The sequence below is a fragment of the Callionymus lyra genome, chromosome 13, assembly GCF_982586985.1.
Source record: "Callionymus lyra chromosome 13, fCalLyr1.hap1.1, whole genome shotgun sequence".
NCBI lineage: Eukaryota > Metazoa > Chordata > Actinopteri > Syngnathiformes > Callionymidae > Callionymus > Callionymus lyra.
Window position 1 is genome coordinate 4,616,640 of NC_141830.1, and position 20,372 is coordinate 4,637,011.

A 20,372-nucleotide genomic window follows, 5' to 3' on the forward strand; every position below is an offset into this window, starting at 1 on the left:
ACTGAATTGATCGTTTCACAATGAAACATAGTTTTCTCCACTGATCTTAAACACAACTATATAATGTACGGCCCAGAGTGTGAGCGCTTGTGTCTGTTTGTGTTTAATCCGAGCTCATGGTAATTTTTCCTCCTCACGTCCCTCGGTCTGTGTGGGCGACAGTTCTTGGCAGCTTGTGTCGCAGCATCCAGACCGTTTTACTTGTGCTACCTTCGTCACTGCTTTTAAACGCCAATGATCTGATCGATGATGATTTTCATTATGTTTTTTTAGAGGACATTAACGAGTTATAGTTCATATTGTTTTTTTTAGTCGATTTGTTGCATTTTTGTTGAAAAATGTCCCCCAAAAAAACCTGCCGTGTGCTTGGTTGTGTTTAAAATACGCCCTCTGTGCAGATACCATTGACCATTCCATGTATCCCATAATAGTTCGACAGCAAATGATGTGATCGTTGATTTAATTAAAACTTACAAAGTGAAAGATTGTCTGATAACTGCTTGAATAAATGGATGAATGAAAAAACAAGTTAAAGTTTGCTTCCAAATAAATTTTATGAAGATAGATGCATAAAATACAACTTATTTATAACAGTCGGCAGTACATTAACAATACAGTATAGTAGTTTACACTTTTCCCAGAACACAGTCACAGACTTAAGTGGCCCTTATCTGGCAATTATCTGCATATTCAGTCAGGAGTTCCCAAAGTAGTTGAGAGCTACTCCAACAAGTCCACTCCTAATCTACTCCAAACCTCTTGAGACCATTTAGCCTGTTGTGCATTTCAAATATTTCAATTAAGGGTTCTGGACAACAAGTAGTTAACAGGTATAATAACCATACTTTGTATTTATACATCGAGACATTTGCTGCACATTCTTGCTTATTTCCATCTTAACACTATTGTTTTACTTCTTATTTAATTTCAACGTTAATGCCACACAACTTTATTGGACTCTGTCTGGAAATGTCTCTTAATGTCTCTTGAGCAAGGAAAACAAAAGTCTTCTAAAGGAAATGATCAGTGTCTCTCATTTCATTTTTAAAGAAAAATGAAACGTACCGGTGTAAGGAGCGTCGTCTCAAGAGGTCAGAATTCTCTCTCTTATTCCTTTTCAAAACGAAAGACACAACCATCTGGTTTGCTTGTAAAAGGGTAACATGATGTTACTGACAACAGAAGTCAGAAGTGAGCAGTGCCAGTTGTGCATTTGTCCTTTTTGAATAATAAAAACGTGTCCAACGAGAAAATCATAGAAAGAGGCAGTTATTGATATTCTATTGCTCCTGTAAAATCTTCCTGAAGCTGGTCGATCTATTCAAGTCTTTGTACCTGCTTATAAGGTCATATTAAACTGAACTATAATTCCATGGTTTAGTTGTATCGTAAAAATCAAAATTGAAAAAATAGAATCATTTTTACACTCTTTCCTGTTTTCTCTGCACATCGATGCAGGTTGTGATCTTCAAGACACTACAGTTCTTCGTTCGTAGGGGAACTTCTATCCCGCTTCCATCCAGACGCAACTGGGTTCCTAGCGTGGGAAGAGGACCACGTCAGCCCTGAAAAGCATGAAGCTCCTCGTCACGGAACCCCTGCTCCCTCACCAATCTAGAACAAAAATATATGTTAGTCTCTACTTACAAGAGTAACCTAAACACGTGTTGATAGTCTGTATGAGTAATAGCTATTAAACACTCAAAACTACAAGCTAAATACAGTAGTAGGGCAGATTATTACTTGTCCCCGACAGGATATTTATGTTTGCCAAACAAATGAAAATTTGTGATGGATTTCATAGATTATTGCAAAAGACAATTAAAAAATGTCTGAATGTATGTATGTGATAATTACTATCTAATGATCTCCAACAAGTCACCCTGGATTGTGACTTCCACAGTGGTGATATGAAGGACGATAAATGACATAAGTAGAAATACATTAATAAATACATGACAACATGTATAAATAAATGTGTGGATAAATATCAATGTGTCAAAATAAAGAATGATTTAATTTTTGTTGAAGAACGGTGCTAAATGTATACATACATTTTGACTTTTATTTGTGTATTTATATACATTTTGTCTTTTATTTAGGTATTTGTACATTTTGTCTTTTATTTAGGTATTTGTACATTTCATCTTTTATTTATTCATGTATTTAGACATTTTTTCATTGCGTTGTCCGTATGCAAATTAAGTAGGCGGGTCGAACATCAGTCTAAAGCAGTGATTGGTTACAGCGACGTCATCGGATCAACTACCGCTGCCTTGACGAGCATCATACCTTTACAATTCACCGCTTACTTTGGATAATCCTGGGAAGATGGAACGTGTACATGCTAGTGCTAATGATCTGTGATCAGCGCTGACATAGATGTGGAATTAGATTAGATAGACTGGGTCCAGACGCGAAGGTTTAAATTAAAAAATGTCTGAATGTATGTATGTGATAATTACTATCTAATGATCTCCAACAAGTCACCCTGGATTGTGACTTCCACAGTGGTGATGTGAAGGACGATAAATGACATAAGTAGAAATACATTAATAAATACATGACAAAATGTATAAATAAATGTGTGGATAAATATCAATGTGTCAAAATAAAGAATGATTTATTTTTTGTTGAAGAACGGTGCTAAATGTATACATACATTTTGACTTTTATTTGTGTATTTATATACATTTTGTCTTTTATTTAGGTATTTGTACATTTTGTCTTTTATTTAGGTATTTGTACATTTCATCTTTTATTTATTCATGTATTTAGACATTTTTTCATTGCGTTATCCGTATGCAAATTAAGTAGGCGGGTCGAACATCAGTCTGAAGCAGTGATTGGTTACAGCGACGTCATCGGATCAACTACCGCTGCCTTGACGAGCATCATACCTTTACAATTCACCGCTTACTTTGGATAATCCTGGGAATATGGAACGTGTACAGGCTAGTGCTAATGATCTGTGATCAGCGCTGACATAGATGTGGAATTAGATTAGATAGACTGGGTCCAGACGCGAAGGTTTAATCCATGAGCCGGATGAGCTGGTAATGTGAACGGATAAACCGCCAAGCATAAATCAAAGGTGTTCCACCGTTTTAAGGAGGAGATCCACGGACTTCTTTCACGAGGCTCCTGGTTGTTAAATATGTCTCCTGCACACTTATCAAGTTTGTTTGGTAAGTTTTCCGAAAAGTTTCTTCCTGCAGCGTTGATTCTATAGACTAGTTGCTGCAGGAACGATAGTTTCAAGATCGAAATCGATTGCTTTGGTTAGTTTTACCCGTTTAACCAATCACTTGCTCTAGACTGACGTTCGACCCGCCCACTTAATTTGCTTACGGACAATGAAATGTCAAAATGACAAAATGGATAAAATCACAAATAAAAGTGAAAATGTATTAATGACAAAATGTAAATATACAAAGAAACACCACTGTTCTTCGACAAAAATTAAATCATAAGTCTTTTTTTTTTTACATATTGATATTTATCACATTTATTTATTTATTTATACATTTTGTTATTTATCTAGTAGAAGAACTCTTCACTGCCTGCCAGTTTCTTTCAGGATCAACTTTAAAATTCTGGTTCTTACTTTCAGATCTATTCATGGTCAGACCTTCCATCAGTGATCTGATCCAGACTTACACCCCAGCTCGGGCTCTGAGGTCTGTGGATACTTTATCATTTATCGTCCTTCATACGTTGAGCTCATTGTAACACGATACAACAAATTCAAGCCGTTACAAATGCCACTGATCTTAAAGGTTTCGGCGACATCTTTGCATAAATATTAAGCGTGGATTAAGCGTGATCTTAAATCCTTCACACAGTTGTCATTGTTGAATTTTAAGGGTAAATACATGAAAAAATAAATTCTGTGTTGGTTTACAAATTTTCCCGAGACATGCATCACACAGAAGATCTGTCGGCTGATTCATTCATTTTCAATAATCCGAACTCTGTGTGCAGCTCATCTGGGCAGAAAGAACGGGAGGGCGAGATAAACTCTTTAACAAAGAGAACTCGGAGAAAGAGTCGTTTGGAGCTTCAATTTTGCAACTCATGTACAGTTTAATCGTGTCATTTCACTGTTGAGGGAAAGTATACGAGTTTAGCCTTGAAAGCATCGCTTGACGAGTGACAGATATTTCTAACATCTAAATGATGCTAATCCTGGTGGGTTTGTTTACATGTGCAAACCTGGAAGCTAATTCCCCAGAAGAACTTGAAAGCCTGGCAGGTGTCTGTGCCCCCTTCAACTCGTGTTAAAGCTGTCTGGTCCTACTTAATTAAACCATCGCGGGAATTTACCTCCACCCCAGATCAAATAATTGTTTAACGACTTTGCCGACTTGCTCAGACGTTTATCATCTCGCTCACCAAACATTATACTACGGGGTGACTTCGAATTGCACGTGGACAAAAGACACTTTCGACAACGACTCCACCTCCCGTCTATCGAGCTGGTGATTTCCCCACAAACTCTAAAGGACAAACACTTTATTTATTCTGCTGTGACTCTCGGTGATCCAACAGTTGACGAGTTCTCAATAACTAACCTCGTTCATTTCTAAAGAACCCGCCTCATCTCACTCGGGAGCGTAAGGATCATTACTCCTGCCGCTCTGACTTCTAGCAGCCACTCCTCCTGCCGCTCTGATACTCGCCATCAATCCACGCCTGATGATCTGGTCTCTCAACACAACATTCAACTCCACTTCAAAATAGTCTTCACAAAGACATGTACAAATACCACATATTAAACTAAAAAGACTCCATTGCCAGCACCTAAAACCCAATATTATCCAATCTGGTCACCAGCAATAAAGGGAACCGAAGACACCAATGGTATCACCCTCACCCCAGGACTCTCTTCCCTCTCACTTGTACACAACCTCCTTCTGTAGCTCCATTGTGATATCTTTCACTGATAAAATCAAGAACACCCACAGATATTCTTGTTTTCCAACTACTTTCCTCTATCCAAGCCCTCATTTCCCTCCTTTCATCTCCCCTTTCTAAAATCACTGACCTGATTCTTAAATCCAAGCCATGAACTAGTCACCTGGACCGCTCCCCCACTCTGGCTCCTCTCATCGCAGCGATCATCTACTCCTTTCTCACCACGACTATTCCTACGTCCTTCAAAACCGATGCCGACCCCTTCAACTTCAACAACTTATGTACCTTATCCATTCCTATCCAACAACATCCTATATGAACAGTTCCAGTCTGGTTTCTGCTCATTCCAGCACTGACACAGCCCTCATCAAAATCACCAACGACCTCCTCATCTCAGCTGATCCTGGACCCCCTGACCATCCTCGTCCTCCTTGACCCCACTGCAGCCATCAGCGTTACCTGCCACACGACTCTCCTCAACAGGCTTTCATCTCTCAGCATCACCCAGACTCCACTGGGCTGGTTAACCTTATACCTCTCTGGCCGCACTCAGTTTGTTCAATTTAAGTCACTAAAGTCCCTGTGCTATCACATCTGGTGTGCCCCAGGGCTCTCCCATGGGGCCCCCAACTCTTCATTATCTACCTCCTTTCCCACTGCAATTCCTTCCAAACCGTGGACATTAAATTTCACGGCTATGACGAACGAACTAGCTCTACCTCGCCACCAAACCCCAGTCCTCTCTCCTGCCCAGCTCAAGTGCTGACGGCATCTCTGAAATTAAAACCTAGTTCCCCCAAAAGCTCCTCAAATTAAACAGCAACATTGGTACCAAGATCCCTTTATATAAAACTAACTAACCATTGTTCACAGCCTCGTCACTTCCCGCTAAAAAACACTGTCATTCTATCTCTCTCTCTCTCTCCTCCTTCAATCTCCCTTACAAATCCCTTCATACACTTCAACTAGTCCAGAACTCAGCTGCTTGTATCCTCACAAGAATCCTCCATCCAACACATCACTCCGGTCCTTTACCAGCTTCACTAGTTCCCAGTTCAGTTCAGCATTCATTGTAAAGTCCTCCTCTTCAAATTCAAGGCCCCCCAAAATCTTAAGATCATCTTCCTCCATCTGCCCTTCTGCCCATCTCACCATCATCTCACAACACTTTGACACTTTCATTTGCAATAACGTAAAGTCACTTTGTTTAGTTTATTTTATTTATACTATGGTTATATTCAGTTACTGTTGTTGTTACTTAATACTATCGTCCTTTTCTGTGTGCTGTTTTGTTTTTTCTCTATTCCTTCTATACAACTGGAAAACAGAAATTTCCCTGAGAGTGTCATCTCAAAGGGATCAATAAAGTGCAGTCTAAGTCTAAGTCTAAGTCTGTCTGAGAAGAGCGTTCAGCTGCTCTGCTCAATGTCCCTGGAGTTGGATGTTGGAAGTACCACAACTCAGAAACATCGACTTATTTAACCATTTCAAATCACAACTCAAAATCTGTGCTTTGCTGTTTTTAAAATGATAGTGTGTGCGGTGACCTACAAAGGCGCCTGCAAAATAAATGTATTATTATTATTATTATTATCGTTGTTATTATTATTGTTATTATTATTATTGTTATTATAAGGACTGACAAAACAATGTTTGCAGATGGTTAGATGATACACTGGGACATTCATTCCTGTAAATGAGGCTTCTTGGAGAAAGACACAGCACAACAAAAAGCTAATAATAAAAGTATTTTTTTGAATTTAATATTAGGCAAATCAAATAATCAGCTTCTGATTAAAGGGAAATATTATCATCACTCTGCTTAATAAGAGTAAAGCTAAATAAATGTCCGTTAATGACACAAAGGAAACCACATCGTCATAGAAATGCAATGCAGAAGAGACCAAGATTCGGCCGCATTGACTCGACTTTGTGTAGCCCTGCTCTGAGGTTTTCTTCCCTGGATTGCTCAAGGTACATGCTGGAACCACATGGAAAGAATGCAAGTTAAATGTTTGTGATTAAAACCCATGAAACCATATAAAAAGGATCTGCCACAAAACGGTAACATTTTAAAAAGACCAAAAACAGTCCCTTGTCTTTATGAGCCTTATCTGTTATAAGAGGGACACAGAAGTGAACAACCAAGACTCTTCCTGGAACCGGCCTTATGTCCAAACTGATTTTCCGGGGGAGAAGAGCCTCAGTAAAAGACGTAAGAAAGAACACAAATCACTCTGCTGAGCTCCACAGATTCGGCAGAAGATGAGATAGAGCGTCTTGCCGGAAGCGTCTCTTCGGTGCAAACCACATTAATGAAATCCAATTAAGCATCTGTGAAGAGTGGTGTGGCTTTCCTACTGAAACCAGGCGTACACTTAAATCCAGAAAATGGCGCACGAAAAAAATATTCAGACCCCAACCCCGCCATTTTCATGCCTTCATTTAAATAGGCTACGTATATTTAATTTTGACTGATCCTAGGATTCCCCTATGCATGATCTGAAAAAAACAAGATAACAAAGATGGGAAAATATAAACTGGATCAAGAGCTTATTTTTTTTTTAAAGATTAGTTAAATGAATCACACACTGTGTTCAGACATGCTGCAGAAAAAATACTTAGTGACAAACTAAAACGCAGACATATCCACCATTTTATAAAAATGTATATAACCCAATCACTCTATTGTTTTAAACAACATGGACTTCTTGACCAGCTTTGCAACCAAATGGTTAAATCCACCAATACCCAGACCCTACCAAAACCATATTTCAAGCAACACAATATTTAATTTTGTGTTACTTACGAATGATTGAAGCAACATTTGGTGCCACATACCTGACGGTTAGATCTGTGAATGCAGATGGGCCACACACACAGACGTAGCATTTTGAATGTGCTGCTCTGTGTAAGAAATCTGTAAGTATGGATCCCTCTATCCGACCCCTCCTGCCGCTCCAGTTTTCACAGGGCTCGGAAAGGACATATTCAACCTGGAACCTGATTCGCATATTAAAAGACACAGGTTAGAAAACATATTATACACACGTATGTTTCTAGATCCTGACAGAAATAACAATGAGCATCAAATTTAAGAAAAAGATTGAAACTTCATATTCTATACCGCCCTCTTTACTGTGTATTTTGAATGTTCACAGTTGTGCCATTCAATGCTTTTGGTGGGGTACTAGATCTGCACCTATAGTATAGGGTAAGGTAAATAAAAAAAAAACTCAAAAATCATAGCAATAAATATTTGTGACATAAAACAAAAAATAGTGTCATTTCCCATTCATTATTCCCTGTAATTCTACAGTTACTTGTCAGTTCCGATGTGGCTTTATGTTGGTATGTTGTGGCTTGATGTTGGTGTGTTTAAAATGTGCTCGGAACATCTTTCAATTTCTTCGAAAACAAACCTCAGGCCCTCATATACTTACTTGATTGTTGAAGAGATAACTATTGTATATATCAGGATTTAAATGAATGCTAAGTACTTGTTTAAGTTGGATGCAATTTTTGGGATCACATTTTCTCTTTCCATGGTGCAGCATTTAACATTCAGCAATTCCCCACAAAACCAGCAGCAAAGGGCACAAAGGACTAAACAATACTACTTATACCAAGGTATACAGTATTTATGGTGATAATCAGATCGACTTAATTTGTTTTTACTGCCTATTCCCCTTTTAGGGTTAGAAGGGCCGGGTCCTATCTCAGCTACTTGTGAGAAGTGGGGAACACCCTGGAAAGGGTTGTGAGTCAATATTTTTTCTCTTAGCCGAGACCCAATTTAGACGACTCAGACAAGAGCATGTTTTAGGACTGTTAACTGGACCGAAACAAGGAGCCAAGAGTAAGACTATACAAGAATGGGGAGACTTATGCTTGAAGCGAACCTGCAACATTCTTTCTGTCAGGAGGTAGTGCTAACCCTTCCCCTTAGATAAACTATTTTTTTATACATTTTCTTTACATCATTTTAATTTAAATATATTAAAGGTTTGAACTCTCTGCTTTTTTTATTAATCCTGACCAATGGGATGTTGTCAGTGCAAGTTTAAAATGTATTTATATACTGGCATCCAGTATAATTAAAAAAAAAAACCTGTACCCCGTGTTATTTCAGGCTCACTAGTTTTCCATAAGGTGTGTAAGTGTTACCTTTCTTCTTGAGCTGCTAACTGATCTAGCTGATGCCGCCAGAAAATGTCTTCTTCCCGTCTGTTAAAAAACAGCAGCTTGATTTTCCTGCATGTAGAGACAACCATATTAGCTTCGCTCCTCTTGAGAAGTATTTACTAGTATCATGATACAAATAAATTCAAGAGTAACATGAAGATTAACCAAAAAGTTTACCTGAGTGTGTCAATGTTTTGAAGGGCAACGCTGATGAGGCGAGCCATCGGCGTAAAGCCTGTGCCCGCAGCAAGCAGGAAGAGATGTGTGATGTTGCGAAGAGGGTGGAAGCTAAAGGTGCCCTCTGGACCACTGACAGATACATAGTCACCTGGTGGAACATGATGCCAAGCAAAACACATTGAAATGTGTAGACTGTGAGGTGGTTTGTAACATCACATGAACCATAAGAGAGTTGGAGGAAGTCTACTAAGAAAAACTCTTTTTTTTTTACACCCGTTTCTTAAAACAATAATAATGCCTGTTTTTTTTAGTAAGTAATTTAAGAAAGTAATTTTTATCTATATAGTGCTTTTCCAGACCAGGGTCACAAAGCGCTTAAACAATCAAAACAATATTCAATAAAGTATATACTTTAAAGATCAAGATAAAACTGATAACACAACAGGAGTTCCAGAAAATCAAGCCTGAACAAATAGAAACGTCTTAAGATTTTTACTTTAAGTTCTATATCTTAATGTCTATTTTGGTGCAGTTTAATCATTTAAAGAATATGTTCTATTTCTATTGTGAAAAGCAAAATCAGCTATATAGTTTACGTTTATCAATTAATTCAGTAAAACAATTAAGAGACCTAAGGTTTGTGAATAAATAACTGGTGTTAAGTAAATCTATGTGGAGTGTACTTCATTATACAGAAGTGTATTAACTCACCAATGTGCAATTTGTCCAGAATCTGTGAGAAAGTTCCATCTGGGTAAAGTTTGACAATGAGGTAGAGATGCGATTCCTGCGAGGACAGATCGGAAACCGTGGCCAAATCAGGCTGAACTGGCGTATACGGTCTGACTACCTCAGTTTCTGCAAACCAACGTATCACATCTTATTCATCAAAATCATGTGCATATTCATCTTAAAGAGCAGTAATCAGTACCTTCAGCGAGAACTCTGAGGTAGACATGTTTTCCAACAGGCACGTGCATCACAGCCCCTCTTGGTAGTTCAAGTTGGAGCAAATATGTGTTGTAGTTAACTTCAGTCTTCGACACGATCACACAATCCCGATAGAAGAGATCTGAGAAAAGAAACAGAAATGCAGGTTTCAATTTAAAGAATGGTCCGGTTTTTATTGTTCAAATTTGAAATCAGAACCCCCAGAAAGGTTCTATGTACTGCTTTTGATCCATCCATAACGTCAGTATAGTACTCTGTCCACTTGACTTAAGTGTGTTTTGTCTTAAATGTTTTCCACCGCACAAACCTCAGGTACCAGCTTCCCACCTGCCTTATAAAACAATGTAAGGATTGTAATGGGATTCTGACAAAAAACAAGCAATTTGTGTCGTGAGAAGCTGTTTAGCATCATGTGTCCTTTTCTAGAGCTCACCAGTTGCAGCCCTTAAAACTGAAGTGAGGTTTCATTAAAATGGCTGCAAGATATCAGGAGCCAGAGTGTGCCATCTAGTGGAAAATAAGGACACTACTTCATGAAGCTTTATCAGCTCATCACTACACAATACGTTTGTATTTCCGCTCTACTAGATTTAGTAACTCCTGCATGACAGGGATCCATTTTCAAGTCATAGCTTTCCAAAATTTCATCCTCGATCACAATTCTGGAAAGTGTTTACAATAGGCTGGGCTTATGTACATTTTCTAATAAAAATATACAAAAAAGTTTTGTGCTTAAGTTTGCTGATGATACTGCCATCATATAATGTATTAGGATGAGTACAAAGCCTGATAGAGCTAAAGTGAAACACTTCAAAGACCAGGTGTCAATCAGAATTGACCAGGTCGAGAAGTACCTGGAAGTGTGGCTAGCGTTTGAGCAGGGAGGAGTGGTGATGGATGAGATGAGGCTGACCATGAACTAGTGCTTTGTGTTAACAGTTTGGACTTAAGTGTTAACTGCACTTTTATTCTTATTTATACTTTAATAATCTTTATCTTCTCCTGTGGGCTGCTATGCGGTGATAAGCATTCTAATTTCCCAAAGCAACCGTTCCAAGAGATCTAAGTACAATTAATCCAGCTATCTATTTAGGCTTTGGCAAGCAAGGGCCATTCTAGTGTAAAAAAAACGTTAAAAGGTATGTAGTCCTGCTTTGATAAGAGTCACAACTTGTTTTTGTTCACCTCTGTCCGTCTTCTTTAAAAACGTGTTGTGATATTCCAGTGGCTGACCAAGGCTTGACCAGCGGCCACTAGTCTGCTTGTGCACGCTGACCTGGATCTTCCCCACTGCAAAGGCTGTGTTAACTGAAAAACAAGAAATGGCATTTTGAAGAAAGTATCACATAACATTATAAGTGAACAAGGGATCCTACCAGACACAGTTTCCTTGACTTCTTCAGCTACACCTAGAAATACAGAAAGAGGAATTAGAACATCCTAGTTGGGAGACACATGAGCAAACCTCTTAATTCTCAGGGTGGTCTTGAGATGACCTGGGATGGAAGGTGTTGTAATTGAAATGTTTGGGGGGTGCAGGTATCACCATACAGGGGCAACAATACGATATATTGCGATTCAGTAGAAACAAGGATATATATTTGCAGTATTGTCCGAGTACTTGACTCTTGAATTTACAGACTGCATGACTCTCGGCCAAAATCTAACTGCTTTCATTTGTTATGAAACCAAAATATGCCTAAACGGGCAAAACTGTTTGAGTCGACTGTATCCTCTCGTCCTCAGTAATCAACAGGATCGTGCAGGATTTCATTTTTTCTTTAGTTGTGGACGACCTAATGACTGCTGCCATCTACCAGCGGAATGTTTGATTACAACAGAAGAAAGAACGAACACTGGGAATATTTGCATGTTAATTGTAATTAATAAAATATAATTGTATTTTAAACACACTCAAATATAACCATAAAAACTATGCAATTTGATTTGAAAGCAAAAAACATATAAATTACAAATAAAAAAACAACAATATAATGCTTTTGAATAGCGGTAGAAGCATTGTGAAAAATATTGCAATAACAACCCGACTGTTGCGTTTTCTTATGGTATATAACATACCGGTACATACTAAATACGATTAGAGCACCTGTTGGATCACTTCTGCTAAAGAGTGGTGGAATCTACCACATATAGAAACGTGAACACTCTACAGACAATATGTGGAGTTTGAAGAAAGACGCAAAGACATAATTGTATCCCTCGTTAGAGCAAGAAATAGGAAAGTTTGTTTGAAGTTTGCATAAAGATGGTCCCAAAAGTCATTATGTACACAAATAACACACTTTAATAGTTTTACATGAACTGCAATTGAACACAACACAACTGGGCAAGCCTATGCACAGCGATTTACCCCATGAACCATCACTGCTCAAGGCCACCTCACCGTTTACTTCCAACCAATTATCCAAGGTGATTGTTTCAAGGCCAGCAGCCACAAAAAGAAACCCAGACTTTCTTTTATCCAGAAACCTAAACTACTTCCCAGAAGATAAACTGCTGGCTGAAGTAATTGATGCTATTGTCCTGTGCCAGTGTCCTCCGGTTGACAAGTCTATCCGGCAAAAGCTTGATGAGAAAGTAAAGAAAGTAAATACAAAAAGGAATGCCATACTATCATTTCAAATCTGCTACTTAAGAAAGGAAATGAATATTGCTTAAATAAAGTGATTTAATTCTAAAGAATAGTGAAAATGTATGTTAATAATGGTTAAAACAGTCATATTGAAGTATTGACTGATCATAAACACCTATATCAGTTTGGTGCACTACAGTCACGTTCATGAGGTATTATAATAAATGTTAAGCCTCATAAATAGAATACAATATATGTTTGAGTAGCAATCTCTTTCCTCGATTCAAACTAGAGGATTATGAATGCAGATTTTATTTAACTCCACTATTCATAATATTTGTCTTATGAATGTGGTCATATATATTATGCTTTATAAACAAAACAGTCCATTGTTATCAGTGTTTTAGTCGGTGTATCGATACAAGGTCTATTTGTAGATGAGAGTGGACTTGTGTCACCCTGGACAGTGCAACTTTGAACTGCTGTACTCCAAGGACTCTGAGATGGTCAAGACCAACCATTAAAAGATCCTCAAGACATAAACTCCTGATTCAAAACGTTGTTTCCCCATTAGCTGAAAGCCTGAGATACAATGAATCAAATTGGACTTTGAAAATTCAAAGTTGAGCGATGAGTACTTACAGTGGTATGCAAAAGTTCTGGCTCCTCTTAGGAAAACTACTGCATCAGTTTTTCACTTGCTGAGCTTTTGAAGCAGCAACTTAATTTTAACATACGTCATACCTTATGGAAATTAGAAACATCTCAGAAATTTAATCATTTTTATTGGTCCAACAGAAACATTTTGTTTATTAAAAATAGGCTTGTGCATAAATTTGGGCACCACAAAGAAATAATTCCATGAAATTTTAGTAGAGCCTCCTTTTGCTATAGGAACAGCGTGTAGATGCCTCCTATAGCCACAGACAAGTCCCTTAAGTCTGGCAGGAGATATTTTGGCTCAGTCCTCCATACAAAACACCTCCAGTTCAGTCAGGCTTCTTGGCTTCAGTGCGCAGACAGCCTGCTTCCAATCAATCCATGCATTCTCAATGATGTTAAGGTCTGAGGACTGGGATGGCCATTCCAGAAGAAGATTGTACTTGTGCTTCTGCATTTGTCTAATTTCTTTGTGGATTTTGAACGGTGCTGAAAAATCCAAGCCCGGCGTAGCTTCAACTTTGTTATCGATTCTATAACATTTGTGTAAATAATCTGCTGATACTGAGAGGACTTCATGTGGCCCTCAACTTTAACCAAATTTCGCAGCAGGCAACAAGTTCTTCTTATGGAATTCTGTGTTTTTTTTCCGCCATGCATACCTGCTCTTGTTCTGACCAAATGACTATCTTAGTCTCATATGAACACAGTGTCTTTTACCAAAATACTTCTGCCTTGTCCAGATGTACTTTTTCATACCTCATACGACTATTCTTCTTGTGACGAATACTCTTGACAAGCTTTTCCTGGCTCAAAGTACGCTGGATTGTGGAACGATGAACAACTACACCATCAGTAGCCAGATGTTCTTGGAGTTCTCCGGAGGGGGTCTGTGGCTTGTTGTGATAATTCTAACCATCCTTCACCAGTGCCTTCCTGTATTTATTTTGGCCTACTACATCTTTCCTTCACAAGGACTGTTCTTGTTCTCGTTCTTCTGCCCTACATTTCTGACTACGGAGACAGACAGTCCAGACCTTCTTGATAATTCCTTGTACTCCTAATTCATGTGTATTAATTATCTTAGTTTTTAGATCAGTGGAGAGTTGTTGAGATGCCCCTATGATTGCACTCTCTAAAAAAGAACCTATGACAAGCACAGCCAGCAATTACCTCTGTTAAACAGCCTTTTTCATCATTGGTTCCATCCGTCTTTGAAGGTGTCACAAGCTAATCAAAGGAATTTTCTGCTGCAACCTGTCATAAATCCCTACAGCTCTTGAAATAAATGTGGTTTAAAGGGGTGCCAAACGTTTGCAAATACCATGTTTTACATTCCATTTTATCATAATAAAACTATAATTCTACTCTAAGAATTTTGGTCTGGAAAACACTCTGTAGGAAATCAAATATTGTTGCTGTTTTATTCTCTTATAAAGTTAGAGTAAATTATCATGAAATATTTTGCATACCACTGTCACTCATTTTTCAGATTCACACACAATTCATCTTGCACAAATCGTCAAATTAAGTACAAAGACATTGTCAAAAACAAATATGAAAATATGAAAAATACTCACACAGATGTATCATGTAGGACATTTTTCCCAGCAAAAGTTCTATACGCAACACACCTGCCTGCAGATCAACCACAGTGCAGCCTGAGCTGGGAATCTGCAGATGGCACAAGTGAAAGGTCAGGATTTATACAAATGCATTATCACGCGTGAACCTGCATGCAATCATACACCAACCACTTCAAATGTATAAGAGCCTGTGATTACCTTTCTTTTTGCATAAACAACCAGGTGAACACTGTCATCCGTCTGAAACCAGTCATACCTGTTGAAAAGGGGGACAAAATGTTGAAGAAGAGTTGTGTGTGCATGGATATGGAATCTATTATATTAGCTGGGTTACCTGGGGTGGGAGTCTTTGTCTGGCGGAGGACCCACAGAGGTGCCCCGGCCAAGGCCTATAGGTGGAGGTGGTGGGGGGAGACCTGTTCAAAACAGCAGGGCAAAGTTACCACAACCCCATGATCATGCTTTAATGGTACTTGAGAGGGTTGAGAGTAAAGTTTATATATTTCACATGTTTTTGGAGAAGAAAGTTGGGTCTTAGTTGAGCGTCAGAGCAAACTCTTCTTATTCTAACATATACAGGGTACATACAGTGGGTACGGAAGTAATCAGACGCCTTTTGATTTTTCAATCTTTGTTTCATTGCAGCCATTCGCTGAAATAATTTAAGTTATTTTTTTTCCTCATCTATGTACAATCAGCACCACATCTTGACAGAAAAAAACATTTTTGTATTCAGACCCTTTGCTGTGACACTTATATTTAACTCCGGTGTCGTCCATTTCTTCTGATCCTCCTTGAGATGGTTCTACCATAGACATATATACATAGACGCCGCATCGACTATAGACGGATGTGTATAAAGCGCCGCCATCTTGTTACAGTGCCATTAGAAAAATACAATTATTCTCTGAATTCTGGACCGATTTTCAAAGGGTTTGGTCCGTTCAAATCGTCATACATGTAGCTATGATACAGGGTGGCTGGATATTTTAAGAAATATAGAAAGATATTCCTTCTAATAATGTCTGTCCATCTGGTCTGAGGTTTGAAAAACAAACGCCGTGAAAAAAGCTTGACAAATGAGCGATTGATGATCACTTTTATAGTGTTAACACAGCACAGCAACTTAAAGGATTTCAGCAAATGGCTGCAATGAAACAAAGAGGGAAACATCTAAAAGGGTCCGATTACTTTCCGTAACCATTGCATATGTAAAAGATTTTACAGTGCAAACCTACCTATTTACTCATCCCTCTCAAGGCTAAGATTCAAAAGCCTGCTCCCCTCAACATGTGTATTATTGTGCTAGTTCAGGGCTTCATGTGCAAGTAAAACTTGAGAGTCTTTAGTAGTGATTGAAACGTTAATAGTAGTCGGACTGCAATGTAAATTGGAATTATGTCCAGCACGCCCCCCATAGTACAATATAGCGGACATAAGATGCACTGCAATATAGTTGCAGCTTTCCTTTTACCTATAGAAAAGTATTTTTTTAGGTGAGCAAAAATTGATTCAAATGTCATTGTAGCTCGTTAGACAGAGCATTGGTGACTCAATAGCAAAGTCTTAGCAGAGTTTTACAGAAAATAACCAAAAATAGCCCCATAAATGATAACTTATTTTGGCAACTTGCGTGTTAAAATCAGACCCCTGGCAGTGTCGTGTTGAAAATATGTGTTCTTGAAGTCTTAAAGGATGCAACATTGCTGTTATTATCATTTAAAAAAAAGGAAAATAATTTCACTTTCAACTGCCAACCTTTTTTTGCTGCTGTCGTCTTGACAGCCATTCTGCCCACCAGACATTCTTTTAACATGGACTCATAGTTGACCCAGCGATGAACCTTTAGGAGAAACTCAATTATTTCTAAGCCCTTCATGAATGGTTGGCATCGGGAAAGATTATCAGGGATGAAAGTGTCCCGTAGGATATCGTACCTGGTCAAAGAGGTCAGTTCCATCAATGCCTGCGGCCTTAAGTAGCTCCTCCTCTCCTCCAGGATGGTAGTCCATGTAGGGAGTGACGTTGTACACCATTCCTGCAACACAAATGTTGTGCCTTGAAAAAGTATTCATACCCATTAAATGTTTTAATGTAATAGAAAGTAACACATAATTATTAAGTGCAAGTGTTTTTTTTGCATGTATTAGTATGCAGCCTCCTGTACTATGACAACCCCAATGAAATACAGGGTAACTGCTTAATAGAGTTAACCTGTGTGTAAATTAGTCAGTTGGATATAAATACAACTGTTCTGTCACTAGCCAAATGCATCATGAATACCAAGACTCACTAGGCAAATCGGGAAAGGTTAGGTAGGTTGTTTAAAAAAAATATTCCAAGCTTTGGAATCTAATGGAGCACCTTTTAATCCAGCAGCCAAAAATAAAGTCTATAAAGTTTTCTAGGCTGGTTTTATTCACATTTACATGTTTTTAAAGGCTTGATATTACATTTCTTTTTATACAGAAAAACTTGACTTCAAAGTTCTCATAACTTGTCAAAAAACAACCAGATACAATAAAATAAAATAAAAAAGCATTTGCAAAAGCTCTACCAATGTTTTATGTCACTACCTTGTTTAAATAATTCTTTAAGCCTAATTTCTCTCAAGAGAATTTGTGTAAAACATTTTCAGAAAACAACTATACTTATTTTACAAAATAATTGTTTTGGGGACTATTTATTAAACCATTTAAATGTTTCAGCACCATCAGTCCAGTCCTCACCTCGTATGCAGGTCCAGCAGTCACTCCTGGTGTTGTGCTTCTGTAACTCTTCTGTTGTCACTTCAACCAGGCGCCCGTGAAGACCTGTCAGATCTTTACCACTTTTGGCGAACCGGATCCAGTCCATGAGACTGTGACCAGGCTTCAGGGCCACCTTGAATTACAACCAAGTGATATACATTAAGATTTATGTAAGGGAATTAAGGTAAGGTAAGGTAGAACTTTATTGATCCCTCGGGAGGTCTCTCGTAATCGAAATTGTTTTTTTCCAATAGCCACAGCAAATACAGCAATTATTCATAAAAAATAAATCAAAATAAAATAAGAACAAGAAAAAAGAGAAAGAAAGAAAAAAGAACAAGATGATACAATCTAAGTCTAAATAAAGAGAAAGAACAAGATGATACAATCTAAGTCTAAATAAAGAGAAAGAACAAGATGATACAATCCAAGTCTAAATAAAGAGAAAGAACAAGATGATACAATCCAAGTCTAAATAAAGAGAAAGAACAAGATGATACAATCCAAGTCTAAATAAAGAGAAAGAACAAGATGATACAATCTAAGTCTAAATAAAGAGAAAGAACAAGATGATACAATATAAGTCTAAATAAAGAGAAAGAAAAAGATGATACAATCTAAGTCTAAATAAAGAGAAATAAAAAGATGATACAATCTAAGTCTAAATAAAGAGAAAGAAAAAGATGATACAATCTAAGTCTAAATAAAGAGAAAGAAAAAGATGATACAATATAAGTCTAAATAAAGAGAAAGAAAAAGATGATACAATATAAGTCTAAATAAAGAGAAAGAAAAAGATGATACAATCTAAGTCTAAATAAAGAGAAAGAACAAGATGATACAATATAAGTCTAAATAAAGAGAAAGAAAAAGATGATACAATATAAGTCTAAATAAAGAGAAAGAACAAGATGATACAATCTAAGTCTAAAACGTCAATTGCAAAGTTGACAAGTGAGACAGCCATTAAAACTTGAACAATAACAATACTACTTGGGCACACCAGGCCCAGACTGGGAGAAATGACAAAACTTGAATAAATAGTATTTACAAAGTCTATCCTTCGTTAAATCCATGAGAATGTTGTGGTAAAAGTACCTTGTTTCTCCCGGACGCACCGGACTGAGACACCCGCTGCTGGGAGCTCGCCGCTGGGAACGACTGAGACGGGACGTTAAGCATCTTTGTGTCTTGTTTTCAAACAGCCTTCAGTGACTCAGAACACACACAGAAAAGTAAAACAAAAGACAACAAAAGTCCTACGATCGTCTCCTCTGTGACTCATCATTTGGCGCCATCAGCTGTGCGACCGAACATTGACAAAAACACACTATTAGTGTTTTATGGCAAATAAACATCGTTCATTTGAAATGTTAAGGGTTAGATATATAAGCTTAAAAGCTCTGGTAACACCCGGAAGACTACAATGAATACATGTCGCAGGAATATGACGTGAACGTCAACAAATGACGTCATAAACCATCGACAGATCGCTGTTAGCCTGACTCGTAAATATGACGTCACAGAAAAAAAATGGGTGGCAGGGAAAACGCAAATTTGGAAACGGTTTGAAACTCTTTGATTTAAATAATATTATACACGTGACAAAAAACAGTAAGTAAAGTTTGTTGTGCGAGGAACCATTAGTAGATTCTCATCCACATCATTGATTTAATTATGATTTTTTGTACACGTCGCTATAGTTAAATGAGTCATAAATAAATATTTAGTGTGACATAGAATTAATAGAGACAACAAGGGGTGACTTTGCTTGAAATTAATTGATTCATTATCAAGCATACGATCTGTGTTGAATTTATTTAATTATTATAAAATACATTACTACCATCTGGTGGATTTTTAGTATAACAACACCAGCCATTCTACACGTGGAAAATATTCTACACGTGGAAAATATAACACTGTTATATATATATATATATATATATATATATATATATATATATATATATACAGTGGGGCAAAAAAGTATTTAGTCAGCCACCGATTGTGCAAGTTCTCCCACTTAAAATGATGACAGAGGTCTGTAAGTTTCATCATAGGTTCACTTCAACTGTGAGAGACAGAATGTGAAAAAAAAGGAATTCACATTGTAGGATTTTTAAAGAATTTATTTGTAAATTAAGGTGGAAAATAAGAATTTGGTCAATAACAAAAATTCAACTCAATACTTTGTAATATAACCTTTGTTGGCAATAACAGAGGTCAAACGATTACTAGAGGTCTTTACCAGGTTTGCACACACAGTAGCTGGTATTTTGGTCCATTCCTCCATGCAGATCTTCTCGAGAGCAGTGATGTTTTGGGGCTGGAAATCCAGGAATCCACATTGTAGGATTTTTAAAGAATTTATTTGTAAATTATGGTGGAAAATAAGTATTTGGTCACTTCAAACAAGGAAGATCTCTGGCTCTCACAGACCTGTAACTTCTTCTTTAAGAAGCTCTTCTGTCCTCCACTCCTTACCTGTATTAATGGCACCTGTTTGAAGTCGTTATCTGTATAAAAGACACCTGTCCACAGCCTCAA

At 37.7% G+C, this 20,372-nt stretch overlaps 1 protein-coding gene across 2 annotated transcripts; it reads right to left on the minus strand.

The window, feature by feature from the left end:
- Nucleotides 1-545: 545 nt before the first annotated feature.
- On the minus strand, nucleotides 546-19,733 carry cyb5r4 (cytochrome b5 reductase 4). 2 transcript variants are annotated; one of them, XM_087806035.1, is made up of 15 exons: nucleotides 18,921-19,733; nucleotides 17,802-17,955; nucleotides 17,010-17,110; nucleotides 16,831-16,915; nucleotides 15,407-15,488; nucleotides 15,271-15,328; nucleotides 15,121-15,160; nucleotides 11,610-11,642; nucleotides 11,419-11,541; nucleotides 10,214-10,354; nucleotides 9,994-10,140; nucleotides 9,280-9,430; nucleotides 9,085-9,171; nucleotides 7,759-7,920; nucleotides 546-1,614 (listed from the first exon to the last, which is right to left on the minus strand). In XM_087806035.1, exons 1-15 carry the CDS (start codon nucleotides 19,002-19,004, stop codon nucleotides 1,560-1,562), a joined length of 1,503 nt encoding a protein of 500 aa, XP_087662161.1. In that variant the 5' UTR covers nucleotides 19,005-19,733; the 3' UTR covers nucleotides 546-1,559. The 2 variants fall into 2 exon arrangements, with proteins under 2 accessions (XP_087662161.1, XP_087662160.1); XM_087806034.1 differs by having other exon boundaries at nucleotides 15,067-15,160; nucleotides 18,921-19,732.
- Between the last annotated feature and the right edge of the window lie 639 nt (nucleotides 19,734-20,372).